The following is a 17,355-nucleotide window of genomic DNA, read 5'->3' on the forward strand; positions in this document are numbered from 1 at the left end:
CAGGGTGGGACAGAGAAGATTGCGGATGGGAGCCAGTCAAGCAAGAAGGAAAAGATGGATTAACCACCCCCCCCACCAACGTCTGTTTTCCTACGTATGCATTTATGTGACATTGTACGTGTAGGATTATGAAATTAAAACTGTATGTAAGGGGACTTCCCTGGTGGTCTAGTGGTTAAGACTCCGTGCTCCCAATGCAGGGGGCCCCGGTTCAATTCCTGGTCAGGGAACTAGATCCCCGCATGCATGCCACAACTAAGAGTTTGCATGCTGCAACTAAAAGATCCCTCATGCTGCAACTAAGACCTGGCGCAGGCAAAATAAATAAATATTTTTTAAAAACACACACACAAAAAAAAACTCTATGCAAGAAATTAAGAAATAGGAAAGTTCCCAAGGCTTTGGAAAGAAAAGTAACTGCACAGCAGCTTCTCAGAAACTGAGAACCAGACCCCAGGTTCATCGTCCCTCTGGGTGGCCCCAGTGCAGTTGCTGCCCCTCCCCTGCCTCAGTGTGCCCACCTATGAAATGGGAATAGCTAACACATACAGACCTTTACACAAACCTTGCCTCCCTTAGAGTTACTTCTAGAACAGAGAGAGAGAGAGAGAGAGAGACCGGAGGACGTGAGAACAGCCACACCCACAAGAGAGGGAGGCTCGGCAAGTGCTCCGAAGGGACGGGAACCAGGCAGCGCCTCCTTCCGCCTCTGCGCTGACCCATCTCTGCCCACCAAGGACAAGGCATGACTGAGCTTGCCCGGCCTTCGCTTCTCCAAGTGGGCCGGCAGGCTGGGAGCCCTGCATCTCCCACCCTGTCGACCCCCGAGGTCTTCTTTGCTGGGGCCAGGATATAGAGGTGGGGGGACACGACTTTGATAGATTCATTCCCCACCCCCTCGTGTCTGCAGTCCCTCCATCAAGCCGGTGGCCCGCTCTCTGCTTTGGCCCTTGGAGGAGCAGTGCTGGAATGAGCTAGAGAAAACCATAGACATCAAGGGCTCCTGGTTTCTGCTTCCAGAAGTTCTAATTAAGGACAGGAGGGGTTTTCACAAGGCAGCAGCCAGATAGAGAAGAGGGGACTGGGAGGGACTCCCCAAGACGCAAAAGAAAGAGCCTCCCCGCTGGAGAGATGCAGGCACCCAGCAGTGGGGTCCTGGCAGTACCAGCAGATAAAATGCAAGACACCCAGGGAATTCCCTGGTGGTCCAGTGGTTAGGACTCCACGCTTCCACCGCAGGGGGCACGGGTTCGATCCCTGGTCAGGGAACTAAGATCCCGCATGCTGCACAGCATGGCCAAAAAAAAAAAAAAAAATACAAGATCCCCAGTCACATTTAAATTTCCAATAAACAATGAATACTTTTTTTTTTTCGTATAACTATGTCCTGAAGATTGCATGGGACATACTGAAAAATGATTTGTTATTTATCTGAAAATCAAATTTAACTGGGCATCCTATTTTTTTGGTTTGTTTTTGGTATTGTTTTTTTGTGGCATTTGTTTTGTTTTTGTTTCTTCTAAATCTGGCTCTGCTAAGGGGGTGGCAGAAGCCTAGAGCAGATGAATCCTGGGCTAGACAGGGCCCAGGGCAGCCTCAAAGATGCCACTCGGATGGCAGCAAAACTGCAGAGCCGCCAGACATTGTGGGAACACGCAGGGTTGATCAAGGACGGTGTCAGGGCCACTGTGACACACCCTGGATTCAATGCCTGATCCAATTTCCTGCCATCATGTAAGCCACCCTGATTGCAGGGGGCCCAGATGGCCAAGACCTACAGAATAGGGCCATCTAACGTAGACACCCGTCTGTACACCCGCCTACCTTACAGTTACTTCTAGAACTAAAGAGAGGTGGCCCAAAGATGTGTGAACTGCTGCACCATGTGAGGGCTGGGGGCTGCCGGGAGCTTCCCACCAGTCTGTGAGGTTAAATTCATCCGGGTCCAGGTGAGGTTCATTCATCAAAAATAAAGACCACTCCTTAGGCCTCTGAGTTCCGAGACTGAGATTCACACCCATGATGCAGGCAACGGGGTAAAGGAGGGTCCATCTTTGAACCCTAGCCAAGGCTGCTCGCCTGGGAAGGGCCCGGGAGGGGTCTCACCAGCCTGGAATTCCTGCGGGTGTCCTTGTGGCGTCCTGACAGGTAATCCAGCTCTGCCTGCTGGACGCACAGATACTCCCTGTGAGGAGAACAAGGAAACGGAGTTGGAAAAGGAGCAGAGGAAGGAAAGAAACAGGCAGATGAGCAGAGTTCCAGGGAGGAGGCAGCCACGGCCACCAGCAGGGGGTGCTCAGCAGGCTCAGGGGTCAGAGGGCAGACTCAGCCCACCCGCCGGAAGCCCAGTCCCATCTCGCTCAGCCTCCACATCCCACACACCCAGGGCTGTGCGCCCAGCGCTGTACAAAATGGGGAATCCCTTAGGTGATTCCTCAAACAGCAGCTACTGTTATTATACCCATTTTAGAGATGGGCAAACTGACCCTGAAGCAACTCAGCACAGGGTCACACAGCAGGGAAGAGGCTGAACCCAGGTCTGAAACCAGGCAGTGGCCTCCACAGTCCAGTATCTTCACCCCAGCCCATGGGGAGGTTACGGAGAGCACACCTCCCTCACAGCCAAAGGCAGGCCGTCCTGCTGTCTGGATGCCCAGGACCAGAAAGGGGCCTGACAAACCCACTCTGGAAAGCACAGAAAAAGCCATGGGCCGGAGGGGACTTTTCATGTTGTGTTTTCCGCCAAAAAGAGACTCGGACATGAAACCTGAGGTCTGGACTTGGGGGCCAGGTGGGGGTTCCGTCCTGCTCCGTTGTAGATTTGCTGGCTTACCTCAGGAAGGAGACTCACCCTCTCTGGGCCCACTTATACTACCTTCTGCCAGACCATAGCTCCCTCAGGGGTTGGGCTCCCCAGGAAGAAGGAGATGCCCTTGACCCCAGACAAGTCTCACATGTGCGGTCCCCACAGGAATCACCAGAAGTTTTCCTGGGAGAGGGGCACCTTGGAGATAGGCCTCCACCCTCTGGGCACATCCCCGGCTCCCACTCGGCACCAGCGCTGGGCGCGCTGTGGGATGACCCCTGCGTAAGGAGCCAGGCACCGGCACGGAGGGAGGTGACATTTACCCTAAGCCCAGGGGACAGCGGGGCAGGCAGCCTTGGCCCTGGAGCCCCACTCTCTGCTTCCTGGCTGTGGGGTCCTGGACAAGATGCTTCCCATCTTTGGGACTCAGTTTCTCGCCTGGAAAAGGAGGCTAAGAGAGTCTCTCATGGCATCAAGGACACGAAGTATATGAAGCACCAAACAAGTCATAGAGCTGCTGCTGCTGTTATTATTATTATTATTATTAATTAGTGAGGGATGAAGAGCAGGATCACAGAGGTGGAGGGCAGGGCAGGGCATCCCAGGAAGAAGGAACAGCCTTCCATTCGGCAAATGCGCGAATGCCCCTCCCCCCACCTCAGCTCCCATGCTGACCTGCCCACTGTGCCCCTAATGGGTCAATCATGCTCCTGCCCCAGGGTCTTTGCACAAGTGGCTCCTTTGGCTTGGAATGTTCTCCCATTATCTGCAGGGCTCACCCCTTCAGGTTTTTGCTCAAATGTCACCTTCTTGGTGAGCCCTTCCTTGAACACCTTATTTAAAATCAACCCCACACCTTCTACCCTGATTCGTTTTCCTCCATAGGAGCTACCACCCTCTGACATACTCTCTGTTCTACTTTTCTATATTGCTTATTGTCTGTGTGTCCCCCACTGGGATGTCAGCTCCATGGGGGCAGGGGTTTTAGTGTTTTGTTCATTCCCGTACCCTGAGCCTGGCACTTGATAAGCCCTCAATAAAAATATGGGGAATAAGTGACTGAATCTTCCTGTTCCCACCTCTGCTCAGTTAGTCAGTCAGTCTCTTCCTCACTTGAATTCAGACACCCTGACCTCCAGCTGTTGTGCAAGCTCCTGCTGCAGAGCCTTTGCCCGTGCTGTTCCCTCTGCCCAGGATGTTTGTCCCCCAGAGGCCAGCACGATGGCTCCTTCTCGGAAACCATCAGGGCCTCCTCAGTGAAGCTCTCCGGGCCACCCTGTGTGACAGGCCTTCCCCATGCTGTCTCTCCATCACCTCCCTTACTGCCCTCTGGGCTCATGGAAGTTACGGTATTGATCACATTACTTTTTATTGCAGTCTCCCCCTCCACACCGTGAGCTCCATGAGACCAGGGTCCCCCTGCCATATTCACTGTGTCCCCGGTGCCCAAGGACAGGGCCGAGCACATGGCTGCACCCAGGACATGCTTGTTGACTAAACGGATAACCAGGAGCTCCCTCTGTGGCCACCCACGTTCCCCAGGAAGAGGCAGAGAGGACCAAGCAGACGAGGACAAAGAATGCACTTGTTAAAGGCAACAAATAGCCGTCCTTACTTGAGGCCTCTCTTCAGTGCTTCAAAGATCTTCTTCACTTGCTGTGGCTTGGGATCCGAGCAGACAGACCCCTTCTGCAGCGTGCCATACATCTTGGAGGATTTCACAGGCATTCGAGACCTCACTGAGTTCCTGTGGACGGACTTTCTGTGAGAAGGGATGGGGGGTGGGGGGTGGTCAGAGCAGGGGTCTGGACAAAGCCCTTCTCAGGGGCAGGCACTTTGGGAACAGTGGCCAGAGCCCCAGGCAGTCAGGAGACCTGGCTGAGTCTCACCCCACTGCCACCAAGCTGTGTGGTCTCAGGAAAGTTGCCAAGACTCTCTGGGCCTCAGTTTTCTCATCTGTAAAATGAGGGCTTGGATTTGAGGATTAAAAAAATAATAACACTAACCTGAAATGAGAAATTAACTTACAGTGAGAAATACAATCAAGCAGCCCAAATGCCAATGCTGTCTGTTTGTGCTCTTCATCAAGCTCTGTGCAGGCAAAGCTACGTGGGAGGCCAAATCATAGTCCAGTGGTATACCCATGGGTTGGGTACCTGTTGGCTTTGCCTGCTCCACATCCATTCCCCTCCCTCTGTTAATAGCACCTCAATTTCCCTCGGGGGCATCTCCCCAACCCTGCTCTTTATACATATAGTGTGGAGGGAGGTAGCCTGACAAATCACCATACACACACACACACACACACACACACACACGCACACATGCACACAAGCACACGCTCACGCATCCATGGGCATTCTGAGGCAAACCCACGTCCCAGGACTGGGTTAGTCAACATATTCCACTTCCTTGGAAGAGAACTTCTCCCCCTTCCTTCCTCATCTTCCTTGGGTGCACTGAAGAGCCAGCTTCAACCACGTGCACTGGGGCCCCCCACAGGGATGGCTGAGCAACAAGAGAGAAGGAACAGACCCTGGACAGCCTATGGAGCAGACCATTCATTAGCTCTACACTGTTGTTGGTCCTCAGACCACAGTAGGAGGACCACTTTCTCAGGGGTTCACCATTTCTGCTTCACTCGGGAAACGTCCTCCTGCTAGAAACCCAGCTCCGAGTCTCCCTGGATTCCCCTCACAGTCTGCTGCCCTTTTAGGGTCTAAAATCAAGGGCACAGGCTCATTCATTCATTCAAACACTCACAGAGCAGGGCTTTCTCTGAGTCACGCAACGTGATGGGAGCCAAGGGGCCAGAGTCCCACCCTCAAGGGTTCACAGTCTGCGGGGAGGGGTGGGGGGCTTGTGGTCTGGAGAGCTGGGCAGGGGGCAAGTGGACACAGCTCCAGCCCCTTCGCCAGGCCTGGGAGAAGGGCCCCTGGGCCATCGCCAAGCCCTGGTCCCCAAGAGGCCTGGCAGGTGGCTGGGCTGTATTTCCAAGCCAACCAGACGCTGCACATTCCACGCACGGTCACAGGGTCCTGTGGTTGACTCAGTAGAGCTGTCCTGTCCACCCCTGCTGTCGGGCATCAAGCCCCAAACCCCGTGGTTCCCCAAAACATGGATGCACAGCCACATTACAGGCCAACATGCCAGAAATACAGATCCCAGGGCTTGCCCTGGGATGCTGAGAACTGGGTCCCAAGGATGCTGCATCAAGGAAGGACCTGGAACCCCGCCCTGGAAACCTCAGGGGCCTCACCAAGCTAGGAACTCATATCATCTCATGGGACACAAGCTCCTGGTCAGCCGCCCATGTCCAAATTCTAGCCCCAGAGGGCACAGGTATTTAATCTACTGCAGCCTCAGTTTCCTCATCTGTAGAAGGAGGATAATAAGAGGGCCTGCCCCACGGAGTTGTCATGAGATAGTCATTCATTCAACAAATATTTACTGAGCTCCTATCATGCACCAGATGCCATTCTAGGAGCCAGGGGTAGAACAGTGACCCAAACAGACAAAACCCTCATGAGCTGCCCTGCCAGCTGGGGAGACCGTGGGAAGTGGTAGTAAGCACAGACTCCGGAACCACATGCTGGGATCTCTATCCGGCTCCCCCAGTTATAAGCTGGGTGACCTTGGGTAAGTTATTGAACCTCTTTGCGCCTCAGTTTTCTCATCCATAAAATGGGGACCAGAGAAAGGGTTGCTGTGAGAGTTACATGAGTTAATAAATGTAAAGAGATTCAAGCAGTTCCCAGGAAAGAGTAAGTGCTATGTATGTGCTGAAGTTAATAAGGTAATTTTTAAAAGTACATATCAGTTATATTGTACAGCAACTATACTTCAATTTTAAAAATTATATATCAGATAGTGCCTAGTGCCAAGAATAAAAACAAAGGCAGGATAATGAATGTAAAGGGTGAACAGGGAAGGTTCCTCCAATCAGGCGATGTTTGAGTCTGGGTAATGTGCACGCAGCCCTGGGGACAAAGCCTATCACATCAGTAGTGCTCACCCCTGCACCTGCTGTTGCTGTTATTCATATATTATATGTCAAGCGACATATATTATATGTCAATTGCAAAGCCCAGGAAGGGACTGTGCTCCCTCCTCCCCGACCCTCCCGGAGGCCACATCACCCACCTCTTGGAACACACCCTCCACAAAGTTGCCATCTCCCGGCTGGCAGGGACAGGCAGGGCTGCAGCCTCGAGAGAAGCGGGTTTCAGACAGGCTAGTGTCCCCGGCAGGTGGGCAGGCAGGCAGGTGGGCTGGGCGAGCAGCTTGGAGGTGGGGCTGCAGGAGCCCCGCTCACCTGCCAGCTCCCAGAGTCCCACAGTTCCCGGCAGATGCATGCCCTCGGCTGGGTCCCACTTCCATCTACCTGGAAACTTCCTCGCCCTCGCTCTGCGGCTGTGCCTGATAGCACTGGCTCCTGGGGAAGCTCTGAGTCCACTGCTCTTGTCTGAGGTTCAGCAGAGCAGGTGTGGTGGCCGCCCCGAGGGCCAGCCCCTCCAGGGACGGTGATGTCTGTGCAGCCTCCGGATGGCGAAATCAGGTTGCATGTCTGGCCCAGTGTCACAACTGCCAGGGCAGGGAGCAACCTCCAGGGGCGGATGTCACAGCAGTTCTGGGAGGACTCAGTAAATATTAAACATCCCCCGGCATGCCAGACGAGCTTCCAGATGGGCACGTGTGACCCACTGGCCCCAGCCCTCACGTGAGGCCGCAGGGCCAGCCCTTCTACCTGGTGTCGTTGGGAGACACTATCGGAGGCCCCGGTGCACTGGCTGCTGCAGGTGCAGGATCCGGAGGTAGGCGGGGCTGGGGGTGGGGCAATAAATAATAGGACCGACCGGACACGTTTCAGCTGAGGACTCACAGCTGGGTGTAAGCGCACCTTTCCTCCTGCATCTGGTTGTACTAGATGCCCAGGAATGATGACAAACACGCACACGGCACTCGCAAAGGTCAAGCTCTGCTCTGGGTGCTTCCTGTGTACTAGCCTGTTTCTCCTGATACATGTCTCTGAGGTCTCGCCCTCCTCTCTGTCCCCTTTCTCTAGCCTCCTCTCCTTGAAAATCAAGGGCTGCTGCGTAGTTTTCACACCTACACTTCCCAGCCATCCCGGTGGAGGAATTCCCAGGTGGTGAGGACCTTGCAGGGTCTCCTGGCTCAGGAGGGTCCCTGCCTGGCAGCCTGAGGAATGGCAGGAAGGGGTTAAGAGCAGCCCGTGCCTGTCAGTCAGGGCAGAATGGGACAGTGTCAGGGCCTGGCCCTCTTCTTCATCTGCCCACCTTACTATATATGGCCTTATGTTATAATATATTATTATGTATTTATTATATGTGGCCTTGTTATAGCAGTCATTCAACCTTAGTGTAAAATTTCCTCACCAGATTACTTCCCCAAGTGAATTCTTTGATTACGCAATAAAGGGAAAAAAAACACCCTGTCCAGAGTCAAAGGGGCTTCAGGTGCCAGGGCAGGGATGAGGGTTGGGGACACCTAACTGGAGCCAGGCTCTCCTGCTCTCCTGTCTAAGGTTATTTTTGCCTGACCTGCCCCCGCTGCTGAGCGCCTTGGCAATGTGGCCGTGTTTCAGCCTGATTGGATTACCTGGGAAATAATGCCAGAGGTGAGGCCTGAAACCCAATCCAGATCATCCAGCCCCAGAGCCAAGGGTCCAGACCCCTGGGAGTTGTACAGAGACAGGAAGTTAAAAATAGATGTGCTGCTTCTCTGCCAGCATGGGCAGCTTCTACCTCACCCCTGGACAAGGGGACTACAGAGGGCAAGGCCAGATGGAGGCCACTCAGGAATCTCAGAATCCGTCCAAGCCAGGCATCCTCCAGAATTCCCTGCAGGGTTGGGGAGGGGGGCAAGACGAGGAGCCCCAGGAGGGATCCAGGACATTTACACCACTGTTGCACAGGCCGGCTGCACACCTACTTTCTGTCCCTCGAAGCTCGTTCCCACCTCAGGGCCTTTGCACCTCTGTCCCCTCCGCCTGGAAGGCTTTCCCATGCCCACACCCTGTCTGCACGTCATCGGCTCCTCTTCTCTCTGCCTTCGCTTAAATGCCTCACTGGGGGCCTCCCCCAAGCCCCCTGCTGCCCTCCTGCCTCCCTGCTTTAACCCCTTCAGGGCACCTGCCACCAGCTGCATCCATCTTGACTATCATTGGCTTATTGTTTTCCGTCCTGAAAGGAGAGCGGGGCCTGGGTCTGTCTCCAGAGCCCCGGGCAGGGCCTGACCAGAGTCAGTGCTCCACAAATACTTGTGGAAAGAATTAGGGATTCCTAGGGGTGCTTCCAGGATTTCAGCCCTGAGATGCCACTCCTCCCAGGCACACCTCCGAACTGACGAGCTGAGCTGCCCTGAGACAAGGCGAGTGAGCCGGGAGGGCCTGACCGCAGGGCCAGCCTCACAGTGATGGGGGGCAGGGGGGGGGAGGGGAAGGGGGGGGTCTAACACGCAGCTGGGAGCCCTGGGGAAAGAGCACAAGGAGGGCCTGCGGGCTCGGGTGGTCCACACCCCCAACCCCCAGGAAGTGGCTTTGAAGCCAAGGCCTGATGAGATTAAGCGGGACCAGGCCAGGTGAAGAGCAGTGGGGAGGCTTCCAGGCGGAGGGCAGGGCCTGTGCAAAGGCCTGGAGGACAGAGAGGCCAACAGGGCTAAAGCCCAGGGTTCAGGATGAGGCTGGCCGGCGAGACCCTGCCGCGTGGGGACCGGACTGTGCTCTTAGTGGGATGGGAGCCTCCGGAGGGTGTCAGGTAGGGGAGCGACGGGAGGAGATTTGGTTCTGCGCCCTGCTCTGGCTGAGGGCCCTGCCTATCCACCACAGCTGTTCAGACTGGCAGCCGTTTGGGGCCCTCAGGATCCCAGGGGCCCGGCACGCCTGGGCTGGCAGGGCTGTGGCCCCAGGAGCAGAAACGCACCTTCCTCCCAGACATTACCTGCAGCTGGAGGAGACACATTGCAGATCAGCCGTGAACTCACGTCTGGAGGGTCAGTACCAACCAGGCCCGTCTCTGCAGAGGCTGCTCTTCCTCCTTGGAAAACCTCCCACAAGCCCCTACTGCGTGCCAGCACGTGCCGGCAGCTCACCATGTGTCACCTCACTGTGCCCTCATGACAAGCCCATGAGGGAGGGACATTTGTGATCCCCATTTCGCAGATGAGGAAACCAGACTCAGAGAGGTGAAGTCACTTCCCCCAGGTCACAGGTGGCCCTATTTCCCATTCTATCAAACAAGAACATTCCATCCTAACCTGGCCCCTAGGAGACTAAGTTCCAACTCTGAATCAGTCTTGCTGTGTGACCTTGGGTGAGCAGCTCTGCCTCTCTGAGCCCCAGTTTTCTGATTTGCCAAGTGGGCCTGATAAGCTCAGGCAGATCAGCTTCCAGGATCAACTGCCAGGAACATGTGGGGTGATACCTGTTCAGATCTGCAGCAAATTACAGGTTTCTTCCAACACCAAGAGTCTCACTCACACACACACAGACATACACAGACACACAGACAGACACAAACACACACTACCCTGCGCTGCAGGCCTGGCTTGAGAGTGAGCCTCAGGGTCACTCGCATGGGAGGAGGATGCCCCCGCCGGCCCCCCGAACCCTGGCCCTCAAACAAGCCTCCCACACACAGCCCGGGCAGAACTTACGCGATCCTCCGGCTCTGGGCACTGCTGAAGCCGGCAAAGGAGGCGCTCCGGCCCATGACCCCCACAGTCCCTGTGTCCCCAGAGGACAGGAACCGCACCCTCACCGACATGGCTGTCACCTGCAGGGAGAGGGCAGGACAGTCAGCCTCGCACTGGCACCCGGTGAGTGCTGACCGCAGGCGGGCCACCCTCCACCATGGCCCCCAAGGGCCCTACAGCAGCCCCAGAGAGGGGGCGGCTGCTGCTGTCCCCAGCTCACAGATGAGAAAGCTGAGGCTCAGTGAGGTCAGGGAGCTTGGGGGGGGGGCGGCAGGAGCAAGATTCGAACCCAGGTCTCTGCACCCTGTGCTTGGGTCCTTGATGCCTGTGCAATGCTGAGTCCTCGTGCAGGGGGCATCCAGCAACTCGTGAACCAGCTCTCCTCACCTCCCCTCAGCTACTCCTCTCTGCCAGTAACCCTGACCCCCCTCCACAAACCCCCACTGAGCACCTCCTGTGTGCCAGACACTGAGCAAGGCAGGCAAAGCCCTCACCCTCCAGGGCTCCCAGTCCAGCAGGAGGCTGATGAGCCACCATTATAGCAGGGAGTCCATAGTGAAATGATGGGGGTACCAGACCCACCCATGGAGGAGGCGACCAAGAGCTGAGAAGGGAAGGCCGAGGAGGGAAGACGGGGAAGGGGGGGGAGGGAAAGGTATCTGAAGCAGAGGGAACAGCATGAGCAAAGGCCTGGAGGTGCAGAGGACAAGGTGTAATCCAGAAATGGAAAGAAGTTCAGTGGGTTGGGGTGTGGATCCAGGTGAGGTTGGAGAGGCCATCAGAGCACAGGTCAGGGGCGCCTTGGTGGCCCCAGGGAGGACTTTGGCCTTGCAATTGGCTAAGGGTAACTGGGAGCCATGGGAGGTTTTGAGCAGGGGGTGAGTCAGCCCAGTTCACATGAGGCCAGGCTGCTGGCATCAAAGGCTTCCAGAAGCCACAGATCCATTGCCCCATCTCTGACCCAGGTGGCAGGGAGGCCAGCCTAGAACGCTGGCTGTCTTTACGTTTTTCCAAACCATCTCGAGATTGGAAAAATAACACCACATCCTTTGGGAATATCGCCCAGTGTCTTCCAACACAATAGGAAAGTTCTCCCCCATATCTAACCTAAATCTCTGCTGCTACAGTTTTATACCTCACTCCTCAGCCAGGGTGGCGTCAGTGCAAGGATTCCAGGGACCCCACTGCCCTGAGAAAGCTCCGCTTCGCCAACTCCCTCCTATTCCTGCTCAGTAGGGCCCCTGCTTCCCACATCCCCTCCACCCACTGGCTGAGCCCAGACTCCACACCTTTGCCCACCCTGGGGCCTCTGCCTGGAATAACGTTCCCTTTGCAGCCGCGTCTATCCAGTGTCTAGTCCTGTATTTTGTTTGTAGTCAGCTCCTACCACAAGCTCCAGAGCCCTCACTCTGAACCCCCTGGCAGATCTGCGTGACCCCCCACAAGCTTCCTCCTCCTCCGATACCTCCCGCACCCCACAGCCCCACATGTGCTGTGCATAGGTGAGCTCTGGAAGCAACAAAGCCAGACCTGGGCTCAAACCCCAGCTGCAGCTGTGCGGCTCACCGGCTCTGGGCCTCGGTGATCACATCTGTAAAATGGAAATTCAGAAAAGGACCAAGGACACAATGTGCTGACAGCACATAATGTGAACTAGACACCAGAAAGAGCTGGTTGTCTGTGTGCTATCGGCTGACCAAGACCCCAGCCTGGAGACCCCAGCTGCTGGGGCAGATGAGCCGAGGAGCGACCTCTGGCCCCGACAGAGGAAGCGGCGAGTGTCTACTGAGCACCCACTGAGTGGAGCCCCAGTGCCAGGGACTGTCCCACGCGATAGATCCGTGAACAGCAGCCCGGTGTACGGATGGGGAAACTGACGCAGTCTGGCAGTGGAGGCACCATTTACCGAGCGCTCATAATCAGGCCAGCTGTCCACTACGTGCCTTATGTAAATTATCTTAGTAGATCCACGCAACCCCCTGAGGTGTAGGAGCTGTTGCGAACCTAATTCAATAGATGAGGAAACTGAGGCTCAGAGAGGTAACAAGACGAGCTCAGGGACCCAGCTAGGAAGCGGCAGAGCCAGGCTGAGGACCCGAGCGTGACTGATGCCGCGAGCCAGCACTTCTCGGGCACGTGGGCAGGCATCCCGCGCTCTGGGGGTTTGCCCCAGCCCCACGGGAGGACCCTCACACCCCCACGGTCCCTACCTGGGCTGTGCTGCTGCCAGCTTGGACCAGCTCACAAGAGTCGACGGTTAAATTTTCAGGAATGTTGGTAGCTTGAAATCAGCCATGACAGAATTAAGTACAGCGTGGAAATGGGCAAGTGCTACAAATGAGGTTTTGAGGTGTTTTTGTTTGTTTGTTTTTCTGCCTGTTGTTAAACTTTTATCAGCATACCACTGCCCCCACCCCTATCAGCACAGGCTCTGGGTGGCACTGGAACCTTCTGAAACTGCTAAACACACCCTCCCTCCATCCTAGCCAAGATGAGCAAGGGCACGAGGAGGGAGCAGGCAGGGAGATCCCCAAGGTCAGCGGGTGGGACATGGACTCTGGAGCCAGCCCCGGGGGGTTGGGGACCAGAACGCCCTCCCTCCACCTTCTCCCTCCACATCCCCACCACCCTTCCTCCCAGGCCTTCTGGGTCGTTCTTCCAGCCTGCCCCAGGTCCTCCACTTCAAGATAAGGGAGAAAGACAATCGCTAAACAGTTCCTCTGCATGCAGTTTGCTAGAACAAACCCAACCATCTGCCTGCCCAACATTAGGAAAGGAGGACCGAGGAGGAGAAATAAGATTCGGTGCAGACCCATGCAATGTGCCAGCACCTGGCTGCGGATTGATTACTCACGACAGGGCCATGAGGTTCAATGACCCCACTCTTCATATGAGGAAAGAGCCTCTAAGAGGTGAAGAGGCTGGCTCAGGGAGCCACGTTTTCCAATGTGAGGTCTGGCTGTCACGTGGGGATTGGCCTCCTGGCTAGACCCTCCCCGCTCCTCTTCCAGCCCAGATGTCACCTCCCCCAGGAAGCCTTCCTGGACCTCCCCCCAGTCCCTGCCTCACTTTAGTTACAGTGGATGGTGAATGGTGACTTGTCTGCCTCCCCCACTAGACAGAGAGTTCCCTGCAGGTGGGGCTGGGGGCGTTCTCCAGGGCCTGAAAGAGTCACAGCCCATCTATGGGACCAGAGGACAAGGATTGAAAGGCTGGGGCTGCTTCCCCCACTTCAGCAGGCTGTGCATCCCAAGACGCAGTCAGTGGAAGAACAGGATAAAGATAAGAACTCCCACTGTGTGCTGGACTCCAAGGCAGGGGTGGACAAATGACTTCCGTAAAGGGCCAGATAGTGAATTTTTTTGGCTTTGCAGGCCTTATAGTCTTTGTCACAGCTACTCAACTCTACCGTTTTAGAGCAAAAGCAGCCACAGATAATGTGCAAATGAATAAGCCTGGCTATGTTCCACTAAAACATTATTTACAAAAGCAGCAGCTATTGATGGATGACCCCTGGGTGGCCAGCACTCTGTCTGCTACCTGCTCTAAAGGTTTAAAATCTCATTTAATACTCCCAACACTATATGAGGCAAATATTATTATTATCCTTCCCATTTTGCAGATAAAGAAAGCAAGACTCAGAGAGGAGGGGAAATGACTCAACCAAGGTCACACAGGTCAGAACTGCCAGAGCTGGGATTTGAACCTGGGCATGATGGGCTCCAAAGCCCAGCTACTTCGTGCTAGGCTGCACCTCCTTCCGCAGGGGCTGTGCTGAGGACACCACCCCCCCTCCGCTGCCATGAGCCTGAGCAGGAGGGAGGGGGCCCCAGAATGGAAGCAGGTTCATGACCCAGACCTGCCAAGCTAGAAATGTAGCACTGGGGGTGGCTGAGAAACATCAAGCCCCATCCCCTGCAGGCTTCAGGGTGTGGGAGCCCAGGTCCCTTTGGACCAGCGTCAGATCCCAGCAGCGCCTCTCCTGGCCGATCCCTGGTGGGGCTGATCCTTTGTAGTTGACCCTTGTGATCTCACCCAGCGGGCTGCAAAACAATCTCCCCTCTGGTGGACTCGGCATGAGATGGCCGGGCTGAGACCCCTGGAATCCCAGGAGCCTTCAGTGGGCTCCTGACAAGTCCCAACGGATGTTTGTCGCATTTAACCAAGGGTCATACTCTTAATGTTTAGTTGTTGACACAACAGCGGCACTGACCACTCAGAACAGAGGCTGGGCACCTTGGAGACCCCACTCCTCCCCCAAGACCATCCCCCCCTCCCCCTCCCCCTGCCGGCATTACCCTTTAGCAGCTGGACTGTAGGCAGGTCGGGCAGCCCTGGGCAGCCAGCACTCTGCAGGGCATGAGAGGCAGGCCGGGGACCTCACTGGGCCCCTGGGCAGAGGAGAGAGGTACAGAAGTCATGCGGGTCCCAAACCTTCGGTGGCAGACAGGACTGCCTCTTCCCCGCGTGTCCCTCACTGCCTCTCTCCGGCCTGGCACCCGGGCAGCACCTGATGCTTGGATCCAGCTGGGGAGCGCAGGGCAGGCGGGCCAGCTGAAGGGGCTCCTTACCCAGCAGCTGCTCCCCAGACACTGAAGGGACCGTCCTGGGCCTCTTCCCCCAAGGTGCAGCCAGAGGGAACCGGAGCCTGTTCTGCTAAATCTGTCCTGCTCGGTGCTGCCCAAAGCTGCCCACCGGCCACAGGGAACCTGCAATTTCACCTCATTTGGAAGTGATGCTTCTAAATTTAACGGTGTGGGCTCTCAGGGCTGGGCAGCGTTTATGCCTGAGTCCCTCACTTAGGGCTCTTTTATATCCGTTCAAATGCCAGCCAGGGATTAGTTTGCTTATAGGAGTTTCCAAAATAGCCCTTTGGTTTAGCACGAAAGGAAATGGCAGAATAGCCCAGGATGAGGAATGTGAGTTTATACATAAGAGGGAAGGGCGTCCTGAGGAGGCTTCTCTGGGAACCAGACTGTCTGCACCAGATGGAGTCCAACTCCCTCATCTTACTGATGGCCAGACCCAGCCCAGAGGGGTCAGACGACCTGCCCAGCTCACCCAGAGGCGAATGGAAGAGTCAGAAGAATCCAAACTCCCTGCCCCTGCCAAAACCCAGTCCCCTGCTCCTCCGCTGGAGCCCACTTAAAATCCCGTAGCTGACCCACGCAGGATGGACGCCTTCCATCGGCTTCCACGCCTGCCGGCTTGGGCTCCCCTCTCCCTGCTGAGCGCCTCCTGAGCCAGGTTGTATGGGGCCGGGAAGACGTGCCCGGGGAAACAGGAGAATGCGGTTCCAGCTGCATGTGATCTAGAACAAGTTCCCTCCCCTCTGAACCTCTGTCTCCCAGTCTGTAAAATGGGAGGATTGGGCTAGAACTCAGGCTTCCCTCAAGCACAGCACACTCTGGGCCACGTGAGGGATGCCCAGTGGTCTCCATGAGTCACTCGGTGGGAGAGTTATCTTAGTTTTTAGTCTTTTAGTCTTTAGTCCCCTTTTCATCCTGGCTCCCCGGCTCTCTGTCACTTGTTGCCCTTCCTGTTCAACAGAGCACAGAGCTGGCCCCGGGCACAGAGCCAGGGGCGGGCAGAGGAGGAGCTTGAATGCAGTCAGGTTGTTTTGTTTTGTTGAATTTCATTTAAGGTAACCTTCCATTTAGAGCAAGCTGTCTTCTGTATGATTTAAAGTGTTTTTTTAAATAGCATGTTTAAATGAAGACAGTACGGATTTGAAGGGCACTTGGTTTAAATAGAGCAAGTAGGCACCCACCCGCCTGGCAGCCCACATTCCTGGGTCCTGCCACCAGCTCTCAGGGGCCACCGTGGAAGTGGCACCTGGAGCCCGTGGCACCTGGAGACCCCAGGTGTGTCTCTGCAGATGGCCAGCTGGCCTCAAGGAGACAGGTGGGCTGATGGCTCCGGCTTCTGGTATAAAAGAAGAGCAAGCAGCTCCTTGGGGAGCCCCAACTGTCCCCCCAGAGTCCACTGTCCCACAGCTGCAGGGCAAATGGAAACTTCCTGATGGCCAGATGGTTCAAGACCAGGCACGGGAGTCAGGATCTGGGATCCAAGAGGGCCCTTGCCTCAGTGTATCATGCAGTCCACAGCCCCCTGTGTTCTTCCTGCCCAGGGCAGGCCTGGGAGGAGTTCCTGTCCTGTTCCAACTCTGGCCTGTAGGCTCGTCAAGGACCAGTCACAGGAGAGGACGGGCAGGCCCTCTCATTGGACTTCACAGCACACCTGTGCCCATTTCACAGATGGGAACACTGGGGGTGCAGCCACAAATGGCCAAGTGCAAGGGACAGGTTAGATAACCCATACAAAAGAAATTTGTGCGGCCGTTAGGAATATGATTTTGAGGAATAGTGACGTGGGAAAATATTTGAGATAAGATGTGAGTAAACCAGAGCAAGATGTAAACTGTATACAGCATGTTTTATTTTTGAAACAATACCTTACGAATGTGCTACAATGGACATGTATTCCCTCAAATTAAGAAAAAAATGTTAATTTGAAGAAAATCGAGAGATTGACTAAGCTGTCCTCAGTCGCACAGTAATCAAGCTGCCAAGCTGACTGCATGTCCTCCAACCTAGAGAACGTTGCTTCTCAGGATGAACCTGGGATCAGAGGAGAAACTTTCCTCTTTAAAAAAAAGAAAAAAAAATTATTAAAGTCCGCAGATATCGTCTACACTCCCAGCTAACTCCACTGGATTTTATGAGGCAAAAATGACTCATGAATTTCTGTGAAATATCCAGAGGGTGTTCTAATTTAAATGGCCCCTGATCACCACCGACACACTCCCATTGGCGGGTCGACCAGGGGTCACCTGG

At 55.3% G+C, this 17,355-nt stretch overlaps 1 protein-coding gene across 7 annotated transcripts in view; it reads right to left on the reverse strand.

Annotated features, from left to right (window-relative positions):
- RIPOR3 (RIPOR family member 3) overlaps window positions 1-17,355 on the reverse strand; it is a 71,855-nt gene that overhangs the window by 18,795 nt on the left and 35,705 nt on the right. For 5 of the 7 annotated variants that reach the window (XM_007185297.2, XM_057529480.1, XM_057529483.1 and 2 more), the window contains exons 2-4: window positions 10,481-10,599; window positions 4,422-4,568; window positions 2,107-2,185 (exon numbers count right to left, since the gene is read on the reverse strand). In XM_007185297.2, coding sequence (XP_007185359.2) covers window positions 2,107-2,185; window positions 4,422-4,568; window positions 10,481-10,599 — 345 coding nt within the window. Of the gene's footprint in view, window positions 1-2,106; window positions 2,186-4,421; window positions 4,569-10,480; window positions 10,600-17,355 lie in introns of those variants that run through there. The other 2 variants (XM_057529481.1, XM_057529484.1) reach the window with 2 other exon arrangements.

This window comes from Balaenoptera acutorostrata, chromosome 15, assembly GCF_949987535.1.
Source record: "Balaenoptera acutorostrata chromosome 15, mBalAcu1.1, whole genome shotgun sequence".
Classification (NCBI taxonomy): domain Eukaryota; kingdom Metazoa; phylum Chordata; class Mammalia; order Artiodactyla; family Balaenopteridae; genus Balaenoptera; species Balaenoptera acutorostrata.